Below are 21,332 nucleotides of genomic sequence, written 5' to 3' on the forward strand. Positions count from 1 at the left end.
GTATGTTCACTGTCAAAGTCCCCATCTGAACCTTGGTCAGAAATTTCCTTAGTGCTACGTGATCTACAGCAAAGAGGTCACTTCTACCCTGCGTTCACATTTTCTACCTCTCAGTAGAGATCTACTTTGCAGTTTGAAAAGCATAGGCAGAGTCCGTCTTATCCACATCAAGGGATAATAGCAAGGCACACAGTCAGATGGGAGGGGTGGGTTTCTCAATGTCTCAGAATCTCTGTTTCATCCTCTATAGAAAAGAGATAATAATGCCGCCTGCCTGACAGGACTGCTGCAAACATTAAGCGAGATCACGTATGTGAATAAACAGGGCTCCATGGTAGGCACTCACTGAATGCTTCCTTCCACATAGCACCAGAGTTCCTCTTTCTTATCTAATTGTAACCTTCCTGAGAACGTGCAACTTTTTTGAGAATAGCATTTATTTCTTAACTTCTCTGTGATTTTTCCTCTATTCTGTTCATCTTTTACTCCCAGAGCCTGGCACACTGCCTGGAACACAGGTGAGTGTCAGCAGAGAAAGTGAAAGTAAAAGTCACTCAGTTGTGTCTGACTCTGTGACCCCATGGACTGTACAGTCCATGCAAGTCTCCAGTCCAGAACACTGGAGGGGGTAGCCTTTCACTTCTCCAGGGGGTCTTTCCAGGGATCGAACCTAGGTCTCCCTCACTGCAGGCAGATTCTTTAGCAACTGAGCCACAGGGAAGCCCCGAGCTTCAGTAAATATTAGCCAAATGAGTTTTGGTCCACCCATGATTGAGATGTTTTAGGGCAGGAGCGCTTCTACTAAGGGCTTCCTAGATGGCTCAATGGTAAAGAATCCACCTGCCAATGCAGAAGATGCAGGAGACTTGGGTTCTATTCCTAGGTTGGGAAAATCCCCTGGAGGAGCAAACAGCAACCCACTCCAGTATTCTTTTTTTTTGTTTGTTTTATTTTTTATTTTTTTTTTCAATTTCTCCTTTATTTATTGATTTATTTTTTTCAGTGGGTTTTGTCATACATTGATATGAATCAGCCATAGATTTACACGTATTCCCCATCCTGATCCCCCCTCCCACCTCCCTCTCCACCCGATTCCTCTGGGTCTTCCCAGTGCACCAGCAGTATTCTTGCTCGGAGAATTCCATGGATAGAGGAGCCTGGTGGGCTATAGTCTATATGATGGCAAAGAGTTGGACACGACTGAGCGACTGAGCACATGCTTCTATTAAAATTAGCTGGTAGAAGTGCCCTGGGGCATATTTTCTTACTGGTAGGTTTAAAATGCCCTGTGCCCCTTTCACAAAAGGGTGACCCTTCTTAGCTTCCTTCCCAACAACTGAGGAGAGCCCAGCGGAATTTTCCAGTCTGGAGACTTTAGGGAGCTACTGATATTTTTATACCATATGATATTAAGAACAATTGTACATGTGCCCAGAAACCTTTTAAGGCTCGCATTCCATCATCAAACTTTATTTGGTTTCAGAAACTTAATAAACAAGTAACACAACCCTGTCACTGTTCTTTAAATAAAAATTAGAGATCTCCAGTTAATAGCAGCAAAACACAAACATCAGGCATGCTTAATAGGGTGGTGGAAGTGTGTCCTGTCTCACCCAGGAGCCAGGCAATAAGTGGGCACTGTGTCAAGGTTCCAGAGAGGGGACACAGACATGTGACTAGATGACAGCTTACTAAATGTTACCCAGCAAAGGCCACTCAGAGAAGTTGCATGTCACCAACCACTGTTTTCCTTCTCTGCTATAGCCTGATGTAAACTGTGCATGCCTTGCAAAGTTAGATTGTGGTTTGCATAAAAGTATTAAGGTTCTCATGCCATAAACGAGTCAGCAGTTCAGGAAATGAAGCTGAATAAAAACTTTTTTTTTAAGTATTAGAGAATGAACTTCAGCGGGGAGGGGAGAATAGGGGAAAGAGATACTTAGGGAGTTTGGGTCCAAGGTGCTATATTTAAAATGAATAACTAACAAGGTCCTACTGTTTAGCACAGGAAACTCTGCTCAATGTTATGTGGCAGCCTGGATGGGAGGGAGGTTCGGGGGAGAATGGATACATGTATATACATGACTGAGTCCCTTTGTGGTCCACCTGAAACTATCACAATATTGTTGATTGGCTATACTCCAATATAAAATCAAAAGCTTAAAAAAGTATCAATAACATAAGTAAAGCAAACACTGTGCGTAAGGTTTTTAAACACTCTTGTGGACCCTAGCTATACATTTCTCACTCGAGAGAGCATATATGCCCTTAAGGTGGTTATCGTTGTCATCTCTGCTCCTGTTCACATTTTTTCTCCCTCTTCCCTTGTGTTAAAGGGGAACAGTGCTGCTCCTCTGACGTGTTAAAGGTTAGGTAAGTGTGAGACAGGGAGCCAGACAGCTTGTACTTACTGCTCACTTGGAAGTGAAGAGTTTCTTGACATCGCCTTGGGTGACAAGTCATAGTCGCTGTCTGATCTGTACAGAAAGGACTCTCTGCGCTGGCTGTGCCCGGGAAAGGTGGCATGAAGAACCAGCCCAGAAGAGGAGCTGGCCTGGGGGTCCAGCGGGCTCCGACCTGGGGAAGGGCCATTTTCCACATCAAAGCTTAAAGAGAAAGAAAAAAACATAGTCACATGAGAACCAGGAAGAAGGGCAGCTGACATACACGCATGGAGAACCACACGCCGGGCATTTTACACAGCATTTCACACGTCACGGAAAGTCTTGCGTCTCCAAACAGCTCTGAGTTGCAGTCATCCTCATTCTCTTTTATACAAAAAGTCATCTAATCCTCTATTTTATATAAAGGGAACAGTCCACAGACGTTTAGTCATTAGCAAAGAGTGGAGCCAGGATTTGATCCCCAGCACAAAGTCCCACGGCCTTTCGGCGACATGAGTAACTTTAACAAATTCATAAAATGAACTGGTGATAATAAGCGACTCCAGATACAGCATCTAACACAGCTCTAAGTGCCAGACACTCAACTATCACTTGAATGAGTCTTCTTAGCTGGGAGACTTCTTTCTGCCATAAATAAATATCACAGTCTCATTAAAGAGACAATGTGCATATTTCTGAATGTTTTTAGGAACAAAGTGCTATTCTGAAAACATCCACTGGCTGATTAAACGGGAGGCCCAGTCTGCAACTTACCATTCATACTCAAGTTTAAGCACAGAAAATGACTTAATTAATCTAATAATGCCAAATAAGCCTTCAGGGCAGCAGAGCTTTCTTTCTGGAGGAGAGAGGATGCAGCTACTGACTCAAGCGGAAGAGTATCGTTGAGATTTCTGGTCAGTCTCCCTCACTCTGGAATGGTACCCTCAAGTCCAGATTTATTTGAACCAATTCTGAGCAATGACCACACAGGCGGAAGTGGTAGACATTTTATCTGTTTTCTCTCTCCCAGTCTTGGTATTACCTTAGGTACCCTGTCTTCCCCATGCTTTCCACCATTCTCTATATATTTTTCCTGCGTGCATAACCTCAGACTGGCAGTAACCCTCTTGCCTAGCATTTCTCTAGACCACTCTCTGCTCTCCAACACAAGCTCTGCAGAAAGGTGTTGGAGAAGTTACAGGATGCTCTCTTTTCCAGGCTGGACCACAATAGCGGGCTTACCTCATATTCATCCAGCTGCCATGATTTATTTCTACATTTGTGATTCTTTTCTGTTCACTAGTTCTTACAGCCCGTGGTCTTGTGGTGGATGTTTTTAGTTTACAGATGGCTTTCTCATTTATGATTTCATTTACAATCCTTATCATGATCCTGTGAACTCCACAGTATGACTCCACTCTACATTTGAGGAAGATGAGGCTTCGAGAGATTTTAAATGCCTGCACGAAGGCACAGGCTAGTAAATATGCAAGGAGAATTGGAAAATCCAAGCTTTCCAACTCAGTCTTCTACAACCTCAGACTTCTGTAAGTACAGAACTCCTGAATGGCTTTCTGGGTAGAGTGAAATTTCCTTTCAGTCTCTACATTCAGACAAAAGTTGTGCTTGGTATGTAGAGAGTCAGTTGGATTATGAGCAACCCTGGCCATTATCTGGAGTGAAGGCAGGGGAAGCAGCAAATTATGCTGAAGCTGTAGGTTTCACTGAAACACGGGAAGAAGAAACGAGAGAATCCGGGGTTATAATGCTTCCCCAGAGACCATTCCGAGAAGCTGCTTTTAGCCAACCAGCAGACTCTAGGTGTCTGATAAGAAGCAGCAAGTGAGAATCTCCCATGAAGAGGACAAGGAAGAGCCATTACAATCCAATATATGTATTTGGGCTTTCATGGTACTGCAGATGGATTTTCACAGCAGGCTCATGGTCTGGGATGGGACGGTCTTTCAGATTCTGCAGGCAAGCAGGCAGGTGGGCAATCACTCACACATTTCAGCCTGTTTGCCAGCCTGCCTGGAGGTAAAGCTATATTGTAAGGCAAATATATTGCAGCAAGTGAAAATATAATGTAAGCTGACTTACAAATTTCCCTTGGGTGAGATCTATACTAGTCATTGAGCAAAATAAAGAGCTCCTTTGTGGATAAGGACTTCTTTGTGCCACCTGGAGCCTGCAGTATGACTAGGTCTTGACGTCGGCTCTGAACTCTTCTTTAAGACAAAGAGGGCAGGCTCTTAATAGGTAAAGATGGGACTACATAAAGCTTAAGAGTGGGCATAAGCTTGGAACTTTTATGAGTAGCCATGCGGTAATTCATTTGGTCTCTGTCTATATATCCTTAATGGGTATTAAAACACTGAAATACTTTGGTAACAGCTTGCAGCCAGCCCCTGCCCCCAGACCCTCCAGGAGCTGCCGGACCTCCTGGTTATCCAATAACTAAAGGGTTGATGTCTGGAACAGCAGGGGGCCTCCAGCTTCAGCACGGTGGCCTGTGTCCATTTAATTGGTCAGTGTCCGTGTGGTACCAGTCATTAAATATTATGAATGTCACTTCTGTGTATATCTGTGCTAAACTCTTAGAAGAGTTGCCAAGTGGGTATGCCTACCAAACTCTCAGAACTTTTTCCTGAGGTTTCCATCAGGGCTCAGTCTGCCCTCTTTCCTACTTCAGGCATTCCTAGTGGGAAGAAATAAGCCCACAAGTATTACCTTTTAAGTAGATGTCACAAAGCATGTGCCCCTCAATTTTTGTATCCAGGAGGTTTGGTCCTGCCAGGTAAGAAGGGACTAGACCCACATGTTAAAACTCTCTCCCTATTGCTTTCCTTTGTTTTCTTTTTTCTTTCTTCTTTACCCTGGCTAAATTCATAGAAGAGCTTGCCAGAATTCAGAAGCCAAAGAAGAATTCCCTGGGGGCAAAGAAGCAGTTTCAGGGAGACAAATGGCCTTTCATATTCCCTGGGGCATGTTTCAAAGCAACCAACACAGATGTACAACTTAGGAACAAATATGAATCACCAACCAGACACCAGCCCCAGTCACAGCAAAATTAGCAGACAGACATCACAATGCATCCCACAGATCCAGGCTGGGAAGAGGGGTGTGGGCAAGGGCAAGACACAGGACAGACTTAACAAGCAAAACAAATATACCACACAAACTGAAATACAATTAGGGGGAAAGTGGAATCTGAAATATCGGAAACAAACGTACAAAAGGGTAATTATTTATTTAGGGTTTGTTGTCTCTGCCTTAATCAGCACCCATATTTCACCTTTGTGTGCGTGCTAAGTCACTTCAGTCATATCCAACTCTTTGTGACTCTATGGACTGTAGCCCACCAGGCTCCTCTGTCCATGGGATTCTCTGGGCAAGAATACAGGAGTGGGTTGCCAGGCCCTCCTCAAGGGGATCTACCTGACCCAGGGATCGAACCTGCATCTCTTACATCTCCTGCATTGGCAGGCAGGTTCTTTACCACTGGCGCCACCAGGGAAGCCATAGTTCACCATTAAGCTGCATTATATTAAAAAATATTATCATAAAAGTAACTAAGGATGTGCTATAAAATGTAAACAACAGAGAAAAAACATTATCAGTTTAATATTTTCTTTCTGAGTATTAATATTTTTCCTGCAGGCTTAAATCATGATTTTCTTCACAAGTTTTTTTCTTTTTCCTTCACACACTGCACCGTCTCCAGAATCATCATTTTCCATGCCTATGGAACTTCATGGTTCACCCAGAAGTTGTTTCAAACCTCTTGAGGCATTTTCCCTATTGTAGGCCATTAATTTACAATTTTAAATAACACGATCATTGATATCTTTGAGCTTACAAGTATTTCAATATGTGGATGAGTTCACTGAGAAGTTTCAGATGGACTGAGAGGATGTCATGGACATGAATATTTGATGGTACCTGCCCATATCCAGCATGTGGACTGAAATAGCATGAAAAGCAACCTTTTCCCAAGGATCAGAAACAAGCTCCCCACCACCAGTCCTGCCCTCTGACGTCCAGGATTCTGTATGCTGCCGTCCCATGTGATTCTGCATGCTTTGGCAGATCACCCTGGACTGAATCAATCACTTGTTATCTAAGACCTAATATTTTAACAACTTTTTCCTTTGATTCTAGAGGTCTCAGCTTCCCAAAGCAGTGGTGGTAGTGGGTGATGCTGCATGTGGGAGGTGGTGCTCCCAATAACTGGAATGCCCTTTTCCCCACTGTTTCCAATAAGTCACTACTTCAAATTCAGCTCATATCACCTCCTCCAGTAAATATTTTCTAACATTGCAGCTACCACTTTGATCTAGATACATGCTCCTTCTCTGTGCTCCACTAGATGCCTTTATAGCAATACATGATCACAATACTTATGATCTCTATTTAATTCTCCCTTTATTTAACCATCTTCTTATCTAGCTGCTGTCCGATAGATTCTTAACCCCAAAAGAGAAGGAACCCAATATTACTCACTTTGGTATCCCGGGCATCTGGATTTGTTGTTTTTGTTTACTCGCTAAGATGTGTCCAACACTTAGCGACCCCATGAACATATTTCACCAGGCTTTGCTGTCCATGGGATTTTCCAGGCAAGAATACTGGAGTGGGTTGCCATTTCCTCCTCCAGGGAATCTTCCTGACTCAGGAATTGAACCCATGTCTCCTGCATTGACAGGCGGATTCTTTTGCACTCATCTCACATGCTAGCAAAGTAATGCTCAAAATTCTCCAAGCGAGGCTTCAACAGTACAGGAACCAAGAACTTCCAGATGTTCAAGCTGGATTTAGAAAAGGCAGAGGAACCAGAAATCAAATGCCAGCATCTGTTGGGTCGTAGAGAAAGCAAGAGAGTTCTAGAAAAATGTCTACTTCTGCTTTATTGATTATGCCAAAGCCTTTGACTGTATGGATCACAACAAACTGTGGAAAATTCTTATAGATATGGGAATACCAGACCACCTGACCTGCCTCCTGAGAAATCTGTATGCAGGTCAAGAAGCAACAGCTAGAACTGGACATGGAACAAAAGACTGGTTCCAAATTGAGAAAGGAATATGTCAAGGCTGTATGTTGTCACTCTGTTTATTTAACTTATATGCAGAGTACATCATGTGAAATGCTGGGCTGGATGAAGCACAAACTGGAATCAAGATTGCTGGGAGAAACATAAATAACCTCAGATATGCAGATGACACCACCCTTATGGCAGAAATCAAAGAGGAACTAAAAAGCCTCTTGATGAAAGTGAAGGAGAGTGAAAAAGCTGGCTGAAAACTCAACATTCAGAAAACTAAGATCATGGCATCCGGTTCCATCACTTCATGGCAAATAGATGGGGAAACAATGGAAATAGTGGCAGACTTTATTTTTGGGGGGCTCCAAAATCACTGCAGATGGTGACTGAAGCCATGAAATTAAAAGACGCTTTTTCCTTGGAAGAAAAGCTATGACCAACCTAGAAAGCATATTAAAAGCAGAGACATACTTTGCTGACAAAGGTCTGTCTAGTCAAAGCTGTGGTTTTTCCAGTAGTCACGTATGGATGTGAGAGCTGGACCATAAAGAAAGCTGAGTGCCAAAGAATTGATGCTTTTGAACTCTGGTGTTGGTGAAGACTCTTGAGAGCCCCTTGGACTGCAAGGAGATCAAATCAGTCAATCTTAAAGGAAATGAGTCCTGAATATTCACTGGAAGGACTGATGCTGAAGCTGAAGCTCCAATATTTTGTTCACCTGATAAGAAGAACTGACTCACTGGAAAAGACCCTGATAATGGGAAAGACTGAAGGCAGGAGGAGAAGGGGAAGACAGAGGATGAGATGGTTGGATGGCATTACCGACTGGATGGACATGAGTTTGAGCAAGCTCCGGGAGTTGGTGATGGACAGGGAAACCTGATGTGCTGCAGTCCAGGGGTTTGCAAATAGCCGGACATGACTGAGCAACTGAACTGAGCCAAGGCATCTGGATTACAGCCTTATAAATAGCAGGTCTTTAAAAATGCTGGCTGAACCAACGAAAGAATACTGCAGTTCACTGTGAAATGTTTCTCACGTACCTTCCCTCTTCCTGCCTCCCTACCCGCAATCTCAATTCCCACTGGCAGGTGTTTCTGCTGTTTCCTTCAAATGAGTCTATGCAGGTGCAGCATTACCTTATTTGATAAGTTTTGTGAGACAATGACCTAAAAGTAAAAATTGAAAAAAAAAAAGCTCTGTTCTCCCTGAACAAAACAAGTTTATACAGAAAAATCACTGGCTTAGATGTTCGAGATGGTGATAGCTTTATGACAAACCCCCATGATGAGAAAAGCCTTCCTATACCAGCTTCTGTCTGCCATCTTCTCATCTCTTTCTTTTTAATAAAAGCAGGAACCTTCTCTGCCCCTCTTTCTCCCCTGATGGATTCCATTCCCTGGGAGTCCACGCAAAGTCAGCCCTGCTTTGGTGCTAACAGGGAGCCAGCAGGTGGCAGAAGACAGCTACAGCTTCCCCAGCCTCCAACCGGAGAAGGTGGGGCAGCTTGCCAGTCTCCAAGGGAGAAATAGGACTAAAGCCTTATTCATAAGCCTGGGAGGAAAAATCGGGGATAAAGAACAGAAGCACAAGGTGTACATGAAACCTTTTATTACACCAAGAGAAGCTGTACTTTCAAGAATTCAAGTTAAGCCAGGTGGTTGCGGAATTGCCTGCAATTGCCCCCAGGGTGGTTGTTTCTAGACCCTTAATTACCTGTGCATACCCCAATTTCTGTAACAAAGAGTCTTGAAGCAACATCCTAGGAATCATTCATTTCTGAATCAGAGGAGACTTTTCTTTGACAACTCATTCCTTCTTTAGGTAATACATCATTGAATTTTCACAACTCTGGGCTGATTTTCCTCCCCTCATTTCCAAAAGGAGAAAACAGAAGGCTCCAAAATGTGAAACTTCATTCGAAAAATTCCCAAATGTGGCCTCTTTTAATTACATCCTGTCAACTGCACTCAGGGCGCTCTGTTCCGTGTCCCCACAGACCCTTTCTGATCCCAGAACCTACCACGCTGGATTGGGTTTCTCTGTTTACTTATCTCTTTCACTCCACTAGACTGTGACCTTGAAGCAGGGACTAAGCCTTATTCATTTTGTATTCCTAGGGCTTAAAACTGAGTTTCATGCCAGAAGGCATCCCACAAACATTTATTGAACGAATACATCTCACCAGTTTTTATCTCTTATCTGACAAAAAGCCATTTCTATTTGGATTAAAACCTCTAGCAGGTAAAGACCTCAGAGGAGTCCCCAGATGGAATCGAGAGGGTCCACTTTCCCCAACCTCCCTGCAGTGTGTCAGGAATTCCACGCCAGGAGTTGCAGCTTTGCAGGACTTTTTTGTGCATCATAAGGTATATGTTTGGCTATTGTGTATGTTTGTACATGTGTGTTTGGGGGTAGTGGTATATTCTTGAAAAATGTGGTGTTTCTTTAAAGTTCTCTTGGAAAATATTTCCCTCAGTTTTACTCAGAAACTAACACCTTCTAATGCTTGCTTATCACTTTAATAAAATATACCATCCCCTTAAATACTTAGATTAGCTATCACCTCAATGTGCTATCTGGTCCCTATGGATGGGGAAGCTGCAGAGGGGCATGCATTTTGTCCACAGTGACAGTGACCCACCTTTATAGAATTAATTTGCAAGCTGCAGTGAGTCCTAATTTCGAATGAAGGACTTAACTGTGCAAAATCACAGCCAGCACGAGGCAGAGCCCATGTCTCTGCTGAAAGCAGGCAGATCTATGGCCATAGTTACAGCAGAATGTCCCAGTCTTGCCCTAAAAATCCAGTTCTGAAGTCTTGACTTCCCTCCCTTACAGCAGTAAAGAGAACTATTACGTTCAACTCATCCGAATTGCAAAAGCAGCTTAGCATGGCTTTCCTTTTCTCCTAGGACCTTTGAAAATTACATCCACTGCAATACTCCAAATCTACTTTCCCCACAGAGAGGTTTAGACGGAGGGAGCAGAGTAGTGCCAAAGAGCCCTGGGATTCTGGAGCCCTGACTTCCAGTTCCTGCTCTGGGGAAAAATAACTTGACATGAAACAGGGACTCTCTGTATGCGCCCCTGCACCCACGCCTTAGTCTTTCCCCCACTGAAATGAATGAAGACATGACTCCATAGAAGATCTCTAAGGTGTGTCTGAGATCAAATATCTTACGTGCATGCTTGTGTGCTGAGTCACTTCAGCTGTGTCTGACTCTTTCCAACCCTCTGTACTGTAGCCTGCCAGGCTCCTCTGTCCATGAGATTCTCCAGGCAAGAATACTGGAATGGGTTGCCATACCCTCTTCCAGGGGATCTTCCCAACCCAGGGATTGAACCTGTGTCTCTCATGTCTCCTACATTGGCAGGTGGGTTCTTCACCACTAGCGTCACCTAAACATATCTTACAGAGATTTTCAAAACGGGAGAAATATTGGTTCTCAAGTGTGATTTAATGTGGTTTTATATTGTTGTGATAATTCATTCACTCAACAAATATTTATGAAACAAGGAGTTGTTCGAAACCTGAGAATTCAGCAATGTGTAAGACAGACAAGGTTCTTGTGGGGAGGGATGGACAATAAATAAGTCAAATGTGATAATTTCAGAGAGTGATAAAAGCTATGGAGAAGATAAAGCATAATAGTACGGCAGACACAGGTATGAAGAATGTTTCTGGTTTGGGTGTCAGCAGGCCCACCCTACACAGCTGCATAGACTGTCTGTACTGGGCACACCTTCCACCTTCCTCAGATGATGTCCTTTGAGTTGAAACCAGACAGAGGTAGTAACAAACTGTGTTACTGGGTTTTTCCCCAATCTCCATTTACACACCCTTTTAAACTAAAAAAATTGGATCAAATGATATTTGGGTTTAAATATGGTGCCATTTAGTCAGGTAGTGATATGATTTTCCTTTTCCCTGAGTTCAGTTAGTTGTTCCATTGTCTCATACGGCTCTCTCTGCATTGATATCTATCTACTGATGTATCTCTCCACTAGCACTTGTCCAGGAGAATTTTTAGCAATCTCATCTGCCCACAAAGGGCTGTGAAACTCAGAGACACAGAACCTCTTTTTCATATTATTTATCCCATTGCTAAGGGTCATGCCTATCAGGAGTACTTAGCAAATGTCTAATGAATAAACAAAATGAAGGAATGAATGGTTTGAAACCAAGTATCTTATTCTAACTCCTCTTTGATGCCCTCCACAGACTGCACAGATGTACTTTTCCAGCAAAAGCAAATGTACGTGGTGTGGGGATGTGGAGTCATCTCCTGCCCTCTGCTGTGATCACCCTGAAAAGAAGAAGGAGGAGTTTGGTACCAAATACCACCTGCAAAGAAGGCTGTAATACTTTCCATAAGGCACCAAGCCCAGTGTGTTATTCAGTCATGTCTGATTCTTTGCCACCCCATGGACTGTAGCCCTCCAGGCTCCTCTGTCCATAGAATTCTCCAGGCAAGAATACTGGAGTGTGTAGTCATTTCCTTCTCCAGGGGATCTTCCTAACCCAGGGATGAAACCTGGGTCTCTTGCATTGCAGGTGGACTCTTTACCATCTGAACCACCAGGGAAGCCTGAGAAAAAGGCAAATGATCCTGCTTGTCAATGATCATCCTCATTCCTTGATGTTGATGGTGTTAGGGATGGAAATGGCATGAATATTCCTCTTGATGTTCCTTTGGCTGAGGACTCTATGTTGCAAGTTCATTTATTTGTTGTTTGAGATCCTTTCTCAGTTTGTTAACATTTCACTAAGGAAATGTATCAATTAAAAAGTAATACCAATGCCTAATTTTTCTAATGAGATTATAAAATGAGGGTCATTTAAAAATATTTGTTTCAAATGCTTAGGACCATATTTTAATGATCCTTTAGTAACTTCACACTGTACTATTCCTATATGATTTGATGTACAAGAAAACTAGTACCAAATATAAACAGACCTACCTCATAATTATAAGAAAATTATTTCTAACATGCTTACAAAGTGATCTGCTTGTCTATTTCCAGGTAAAAAATAATTTTCAGAAATAAAAATGTTATAAAGTATATGTTTCTCTATGTTTCCTAATTAGGGCTAAAATCTGGCAAACTCACTCTCAAACTTTTATCCACTAATACTTTCCAAGACAGAATAACAGTAAAGGCAGTGATTCTCAGGAAAGGTAGGGGTTTCCCAGATGAGAAGAATTCTCATTCTTCTGTGAGGGAATGTGTTTTGTATGTCGACTTTATAAAGCAGTGGTGTGGGAGGGTGGAGACTTACCATAGGGCTGAGAACTTACTTCTTTCTGTTGCTACTGACCTAGTTGCACTTAGGGTGTACAATTTACCTTACCAGCTCAATATTTCTCAGTCTACATTCACTACTTTTTCTAAAAGGTTATCGCAAAAGATATTCAAATAGTGTCTTAACAAGATATAAATACTCTCATTTATAAGTTTGGTAGCCCTGACAATCATAAACCCAATTATTAATGAAATAAAGCATTTATTAAGAAATACAGTGCCAGCCTCCAGTAGCTCAAAGGTAAGTGAAATCACCTTTGAGAGAAATGAGATTGATTTAGGAAAACCATTTTTTACTCAACCAGTGATGGCTTCAAGAAACTGTTGCTTTCTTTTATAAATTCTCACATACCATCTGGAAACCAGTTACAGAATTCTGCTTGAAATCTATAGCTAAAATATTGTAGGTAAATGGTCATTTGGGATGCTTGTATACACTCCAGTAATGGGGGGCATGTTAATCCCATGAGACACTGGTTTTCACTTTTTCAAATTGTATTGATTTTATTATTTAAAACTTGGGCCAGAAAACTTGAATTTATTTTAATCTTTAGATTAAACCTCCTCCATCCACTTACCTAGTCTTCTTCATTGTGGTAAATGAAGCCACCATCTATTCAGCTGAATCATCCATGATTTTACATCTTTCCTCAACTCCCCTTCCTCTTTTTCTGTTGATCAATAAGTCCTATCCTTCCTTCTGCAAAACTGTACACTGTATCTCTGCTGCTACCACTGTTTCAGGGCATTAAAATTTCACTTGAACTAGCGTAGCCACCCTATGAATCTCCTTGCTTATACCCTCCCTTCATCCTCCAGCACTTTCTCCACTAATAGCAAGAGCAACTCCTTAACACATACAGCAAATCATGTCATTGCATTTGGCATAAAATCCAAACTCCTTACCTGGATTACAAATCCCTACATAGTATTGTCCCTGCCACTGCACCTCAGTTTGCACGCCCCTCTTCTGCTCAGTATGATTCAGCTTCAAGGACGTCTTTTCTGTTCCAGAAAGACGTCAAATCCTTTCCCACATCAGCAGTTTTGCATGTGTGTTTGTTCACTGGTATATTTTCTTTGCTTTGAACAGTTTCTGGCTTACAGAAAGTGCTGAACAAATATTTGTTGAATGAATGAATAAATGCTGCTCTTTGCTTATTATCTCCTCCACTCCTTGTATGGCTACCTTCTTCTCATTCTTTAAGCCTTGGATTAAGGCACCTACTAAAAATTCCTTCCCCAGCCCATTGTTTAAATAGGGCCTCTTTGCATCATAGTACTACTACAATTTTTTTGCTACATCTATTTGTCTGCTCATTGTTTTGAAATTGTCTTCCTCTTGCATAAAACTCCAAGCTTCATGAGGATCATTTGTTGTATTTACCAGTGTATTAACTAGTGTATTAACTAGTGCCTGGCAATGTGCCTAGGACATATTGCTAGTTCTGGACCAATATCTATTCAGTGGATTAATGAATAAATAAATGAGTGTGTAAGTATATTAAACACCAACAATCAACTTATTGATTCATAGCAGATCCAACTAATTGCTATTTTAAAAACAATACTTCTTCATTAGGAGAAGGACTCATTTATTGATTTCCTGTCATTGGTATTCACCCACACGAATCCTTAGGAAGTTCAAATTGAAAATATCAGTTGGCATAAAAACTTGTTATAGGTTTGAAGCATTTTTTGTGATTATTACTCTGGACTTATTTCAGAAAATGAAACTAGTTCTAAGATCAAATTTCACAAGTCCTTGACCTTTTAGAGAGAACTTCGAGTAGGTGTTGAGGTCTGCACTGAGGCTGCCTTTCCAGTCCTAAGCTTGTGAAATGCCATTACTTAATATTTCAAGAACTTTGTATTTCAAAAAATTACATTCTCTTGGGAACAAATAGGCTATATACCTCCTTTTTGATGGAGGCAGGAGGGTGGAAGGAGTGGCAGTGTGGTTTGCCATTAACTCAAATAATCATAAAATTGGAAATCATTGCCTCAGCCTCCGGTCTACAGAGCACTTAATAGTGTTTACGTCAGTTAACATCTGGCCTCCAAATGTTATCAGTCTTGAACACTGCACCTGCAGACAGCCTGGTATTTGAGTTTTAAATTTGTTCTTTTGGGAAGGAGGGAGGGGTGAGAGAAGGAAGATAAGAGAAATAGAGGTAGAAAAATGAGGTCACAGGATCTTTTCTCCTTGACTTTGGCAGTAAAATTAAAAAGGTGACACTTTTTTTTTTTTTCCTTACAGACACAGTGTGTGTTCCCGGCTACGTGTTATGTGTTTGGTAGACATTAACTCATTTCATGGCTATAATCACTCTGTGGGGAAGATATTAACATGATTCTGTGGATCTGAAAACTGAAGTTCAAAGGGTTTAAATACTTTGCTGAAGACCACTCAGCTACTGAATACTGGATCTTGGATTTAAACTCAGTTTGACTGGAACCATTAACAAATTCAATCAACTCACTCCTATCAATAAATATCTGCTCAGACTCTCCTCTTGTTACCATCAGTAAACCGCCATGATTATATGTGAAGTCAAGTCCTCTGTTCTGAACCCCACCCTTCCTCCCTATTCAAAGACTGTGCTGCTTTATTTCCTCCTGAATCATTTTCCATTTTACATATCAGCAAATAATCAAACTTTAATGATCTATATCTAAGCACAATAAAAAATCCACAAGAAAAAATAACAAAAAGACTTCCACCAGATAGTGAAAGAATTAATCATCAGCAGACTTGAAGTATAAGAAACGGTAAAGAAAATCCTTCAGGCAGAAGGAAAATATCAGATGAAACTTTGAATCTACACAAAAAAACAAAGGGTTTTTTGCTTCTTATTAAAATATCTGAAAACTATAATCGACTGAAAAGCCAAAGAACAATAATATATTTGATATTTATGACACATGTAGAAGTAAACCGTATAACAGTAAGTGCACAAAGGCAAAGGGAGAAATAGAAATTATTGTGGAAAAGTTATTATACTATAGATACTGCTTAAAGGAAGACTGTGGTAAGCTAAAACTTACACCAGAATCTCCAAGTGAAAGTGTGAAAGTGTTAGTCACTCAGTCAGGTCCGACTCTTTGCGACTCCACGGACTATAGCCCACCAGGCTCCTCTGTCCACTGGAATTCTCCAGGCAAGAATACTGGAATGGGTAGCCATTCCCTTCTCCAGGGGATCTTCCCGACCCAGGGATCAAACCTGGGTCTGTCGCATTGCATACAGATTCTTTACCATCTGAGTCACCAGGGAAGCCCTAAAGTAACCATTAATTTTTCTTTCTTTTTTTTTTTTGATGAAGCGCTACACCTAAGGAAATAAGGTGGAAGCACAAAGTACTTAATTATCCAAAACAGAGCACCTACTGTTGTTTAGTTGCTCGGTCATGTCCAGCTCTTTGTGACCCCATGGACCGCAGCACACCAGCCTTCCCTGTCCTTCTCTACCTTCCAGAGAAGGAGCAGAGAACAAAGAAGAGCAGGGAAGGAGCAAAAAAAAGTATATAATGTACAGATAAGACAAACAGAAAATAAATATCAATATGGCAACTTTAAACTTGACCATATTAACAGTCTCTTTAAATGTAAGTGGTCTTAACACCATAATTGAAAGGCAAACATTTTCAAAATGGATAAAAGAGCATGACTCAGCTTTATGCTGCCTATAAGAAGTCACTTTAAATACAGAGACACAAATAAATTAAAGGGAAAAGAATGAATAAAGATATATCATGATAACACTAATCAAAGGAAATCTAGAATGGCCATATTAAAAGAACAAGTAGATTTCAGAGCAAAGACTACTAACAGGATAGAGGGGCATTTCACAATGATAAAGGAGACACTCCGTAAAGAGGATATAACAATTCTAACAACTGTTGTGCCTAACAATAGTATTTCAAAATGCATGAAACAAGAAAAGACAAGTAGAGCAATTTACAAGCATAACCTCAATAATTGATAGATCAAATAGAAGCCCCCCAAATATATAGAAGACTCAAAAAACACTATCAATGTGACCTAGTTGACTGATAGAGAGCTACACTCAGCAACAACTGAATACACACTCTTTTCAAGTGCACATGGACATTTACCAAGATAGGTAATATTCTAGGCCATAAAACAAGTTCAATAGGCTTTTAAGAATTCAAGTATACAACCTATGTCCTTTGATCAGAGTGAAATTAAATTAGAAATCACACCAGAACGCTAATAAAGTTCCATGTATTTGAAATTACACATTCTAAATAACTCATGAGTTAAAGATAAAATCCAAAGAGAAACAGTATTTTTAACTGAATTAAATGTAAAAATATGACATATCAAAATCTGTGGGATGCAGCTAAAGCAGGGAAATCTATAGTGCTAAATTTTTATTAGAAAAGAATAAAATAAATGACCTCACTTTCTAGGTTAAGAAACTAGGGGAAACAAGAGCAAATGAAACCCAAAGTAAGCAGAAGAAGGAGGATGGGGAGGAGGAGGAGGGGAAGGAGGGAGCAGAGGTAACAGTGGAAATGGAATAGAGGAAGAGAGAGAGGGAATCAGCGAAGCCAAAATATGTTCTTTGTGTAACCACCAAAACTGACAGACATTCAGCCAGATTTATCAGGGGAAAGAAAGAGACCATATGGATTAACAATATTAGGAATGAGAGAGGAGACATCAGTACAGATTCTAAAGGTATTATAAAAATAATATCGAAATATGACAACCAATTTGACAAAAGCTGAAATGGGTAAATTTCTTGAAAACAACAAGTTACCAAAGGTTACTCAAGAAGAAAGAGACACTGTGATAGGCCTATATCTATTGCAGAAATTGCATTTTAATATGTAAAACATTCCCACAAAGAAAACTGCAAGCCCAGATGGCTTCCCTGGTGAATTCTGCCAAAAATCTAAAGAAGTGATAATACTAATTCTACATACTCGTTCAGAAAATTAAAGAAGAAGGAATGCTTCCCAACTCACTATATAAGGTCAGCATTTCTCTGATACTAAAATTAGACAAAGACAACCCAAGAAAAGAAAACTGTAATTTCTACCATGAACACACATGCAAAAGTACTCAACAAAATTATAGCAAATTGAGTCAAATAATATATAAAAAGGAGAACAAATATGATCAAGGGGGCTTTATCCAAGGAAGTCAACTTATCCAAGTTAAACAACTTTATCCAAGGTTGATATAAGCACTCAAAAGTTAATCAAAGACAGAAGATAGAAATATAATCATCCTAGTAGCTGTAGGAAAAAATATAAAATTAAACATCCACTCCTGGTTAAAAAAAAACTGCCAGAAACCTAGTAATAGAATGGAAATTTCTCAACCAGGTAAACAGAATCTATGAATTCTAAAAAGAATCTAAAAAGAAAAATGCTACATCTAACATCATACTTAAGAGTGAAAGACTGAATTATTTCCCATTAAAATTAGGGAAAAAGAATGTCTGTTCTCATCACTTCTATTTAGAATTTTACTAGAGGTTCTAGTCAGTTCAATAGGCAAGACAACGATATAAAAGCACCTTTACTAGAAAAAGAGGAAGTAAAATTGTTTCTGTTCATAGATAATATGATTGTCTATGTCAAAAACTCATTGCAACTTTGTTATAGGAAAAAATGGAAGCAACCTAAATGTAAGAAGTGAATGGATAAACAAATTATAAAATATTCATACAATGCAATACCACTTAGCAATAAAAAGGAATAAACTTAAAAAAAAAAAACACAATCTATTGCCTTACACATATCTCTCCATCTATTGCCTTACTTTTTTAGATTTTTTTTTTTTTAAGCAAAACACTTCAAAACGTTGCCTCTATTTGCTGTCTCCATTTCCTCAACAGTTATGTTCTTCTTAATACACCATAACGAAGATTTGGTCCACAGTACTTCATAGGAAATTCCTTCTGTCAAGATCATCAGTGTCTTACATCTTGCCCAAACCAATGATCAATTCTTAGGTACCATCTTTCTCAAAACGTCAGGAGCATTTGACATAAATCTCTCCTATTTTGACTTTCAAGATATCATCTTCTCCTGCTCTTCTTCCTCTTTCATTGTCTTTCCTAAGTCTACATGTTGGACAGTCCCTGGTCTCAGCTCACAGATTTGTTTTGTCTTTATCTACACTCATTTCCTTTGTGATTTTATCGTTGCTCTTATCATGGTATAAAATGTTACCTGTTCACTAATGACGCACTAATGTGTTTAAAACAATGTAATAACAGTTCAGTGAATGGCCGAGAGGCTTACTAACTAGACAAAGCTGGAAACTTCAAGAGGAACAAAGACTATTTAAAGGACAAATGTTTAAAAATGTGGTGCAGATGCCAGAGGCTGCCAGAGAGGGGCCCAGACTGTGCTTTTCAGTGTATTTGAGACACTGTCTGCACTGCTTTTATGCATCACTGTCCTCAGCTCTGGTGGTAATTTTATGTAAAATGCATCCAATTTCTATAAAACTACTTAGCATTGATTTTGCATCTGAAGAGTTTCAGAGATGTCAACGTTCCAAAAATAAATGGTATCATGATTCTATTAGAGCTTAAGCAAAGTCTCCAGGCTTTGCTGTTCCTTGCCATTATTTTTGGAAATTAAATCTTCCTGTAATTTAAACCAAATACCTCTGAGCAGGTCACAGTTTGCCCTCATCAGGGTGGGCAGTGACTCTTCTCCTTCCCCAAAGCCAAGGTTAATGTGGGGCCAGTCAGGCTTGTGGGTGGGGGTGGCCTTCCCAGCACAGTCTCCTTGGGGAACCCTGAGGATCCTTTTTACCTCACACCTGACCCTCACAAGGAGAATGAGAGCCCTAATTCACTGTGACGGGTTTCAGCTTTTTTCCCCAGAGCAATCCTTTCAAAAGAGAATTACAGGATCCATGTTTTGAAGTAGATAGAGAAGATTTAATTTTTTAGCCGAATGTGAATTCACTTTCCTCTTCAGATATCAATTCCTATTCATGACTCCTTATTTTGGAAAGGGCATTGTTACTTTACAAATTCATCTTTTAAATTATAGCAATAAGCGTTGCCTCCAAATTTAAGTTTTGAAAAAACAAACGGGCAAAGCATTCTCTTCTTTTCAGTTGCTTCTCCTACTTCTTCATGCTTTGACTGACTCAGAACAGTTAAACAAGTCATTGGAAGGGCTGATTTATTTGATAAAGACATCCCCTGAATATGTTTTCTCAGTTCTGTCAATAATCCCATTTCCTTGTTTTATCTTTTCACAAACAATTCTCTCAACATGGATTTCCTCTTTAATACTCAATTATCTTAACTTACTGGTAAATTACCCAGTCAAACCAAAACATCAGTTTCAGTAATCAAAAGGACAGAGGGCTCTTCACGTCGTGTTTATGACTCACATCTCTCTGACTCAGAGATGGACATACCGTGTTCTGTGCCGCCTCAGAAATGTGGCATTACTGGACAAATAAAAGCTGCCACCTTACGCAGTCTAGCTGAGTTTCTTGCATGTTTCCTCCTCAATTTTATAAATGAGTCATTTAACTTCTTGAATATTCTTTAACATTTCTCTTTAAGTTCTATTCGGAATTATGACCATCCTACTCTAGACAAGGAAGCCATAATACACTTTCTATCTCTCCACACAGGTTTTACAACTATTGAAATATTTTAATACAGAGTTGGGAGATGGTTAAGGTCACGCATTGACTGTTTAATATAAGTAGAAGCAACTTTTATTCTTATTAGGAAAATTGAGTTTGGGAATAGTTGATTTTTTTTCCCTGTTTTTAGGCTAACAGTTCTCCAGATGCACAAACTATAAATTTCATTGTTACCTTAGAAAAAATATGACAGAAAAGGGCAGGGTACTCTCAAACATCCCTTAATAATTCCTTCAGTGGGATTATCATGTCTGTGGGTACTCAAGGCACTTTGCAAATAATTGTTTTTTTAAATTTCAGCACAAAATACAAAGTGCAATTTAGTTCTACACCAAATACTCTAATACATCACTAATGCAGACTCAGAAGAAAGTTCAGACTCTTCTGGCAGGTAATCAAGGTCCTAATGGTGTGACTTGAACCTGACCTTCTATGCTTGGATCACTTATCTGTGCTTCAGTCAAGATGAATCACACACTCTCCCAGAGCCATATGACTTGCTTCTGCTTCTGCTGTTCCTATTTCCTAGACTATCCTTCCATTTGGAATATGCTTTCTGACATTTTCACAAATTTAGAGCCACGTGTGAGCAAGGGACGAGGTAAGGGATGGATAGCCCAAGAATTAAGGAGAATTTGGCAGCTCTAACTATGGGAGTGACTGCCTAGAGACTGTTAAGCTTCTCTGTATTGTCAGCCCCATTAAGAAATACTCAGAGTGACTCAAGGGGTCCTATATATAGTGGGAAATGATTGCCCTGGAAAAGCTCTCCTTAGAAGCAGTTTAATGTAATGGATCATGCAGAGGCTCAGAATGAGACAGACAGATGTGGGTCTGAACAGAAGCCCTGACATTTGCTAACTAAAAGAGAGGCCTTGGATTTAACTCTTCTGAACCTTAGTTTCCTTATGTGTAGAATCATGACAGCAGAA

General features: G+C 40.2%; 1 protein-coding gene across 3 annotated transcripts in view; it reads right to left on the reverse strand.

The window, feature by feature from the left end:
• Positions 1-21,332, reverse strand: part of PDE4B (phosphodiesterase 4B) — a 649,316-nt gene that overhangs the window by 147,333 nt on the left and 480,651 nt on the right. For all 3 annotated transcript variants that reach the window (XM_043876456.1, XM_043876457.1, XM_043876458.1), the window contains one exon: positions 2,412-2,606. In XM_043876456.1, coding sequence (XP_043732391.1) covers positions 2,412-2,606 — 195 coding nt within the window. The remainder of the gene's footprint in view (positions 1-2,411; positions 2,607-21,332) is intronic.

The sequence above is a fragment of the Cervus elaphus genome, chromosome 20 (assembly GCF_910594005.1).
Source record: "Cervus elaphus chromosome 20, mCerEla1.1, whole genome shotgun sequence".
Taxonomy (NCBI): domain Eukaryota; kingdom Metazoa; phylum Chordata; class Mammalia; order Artiodactyla; family Cervidae; genus Cervus; species Cervus elaphus.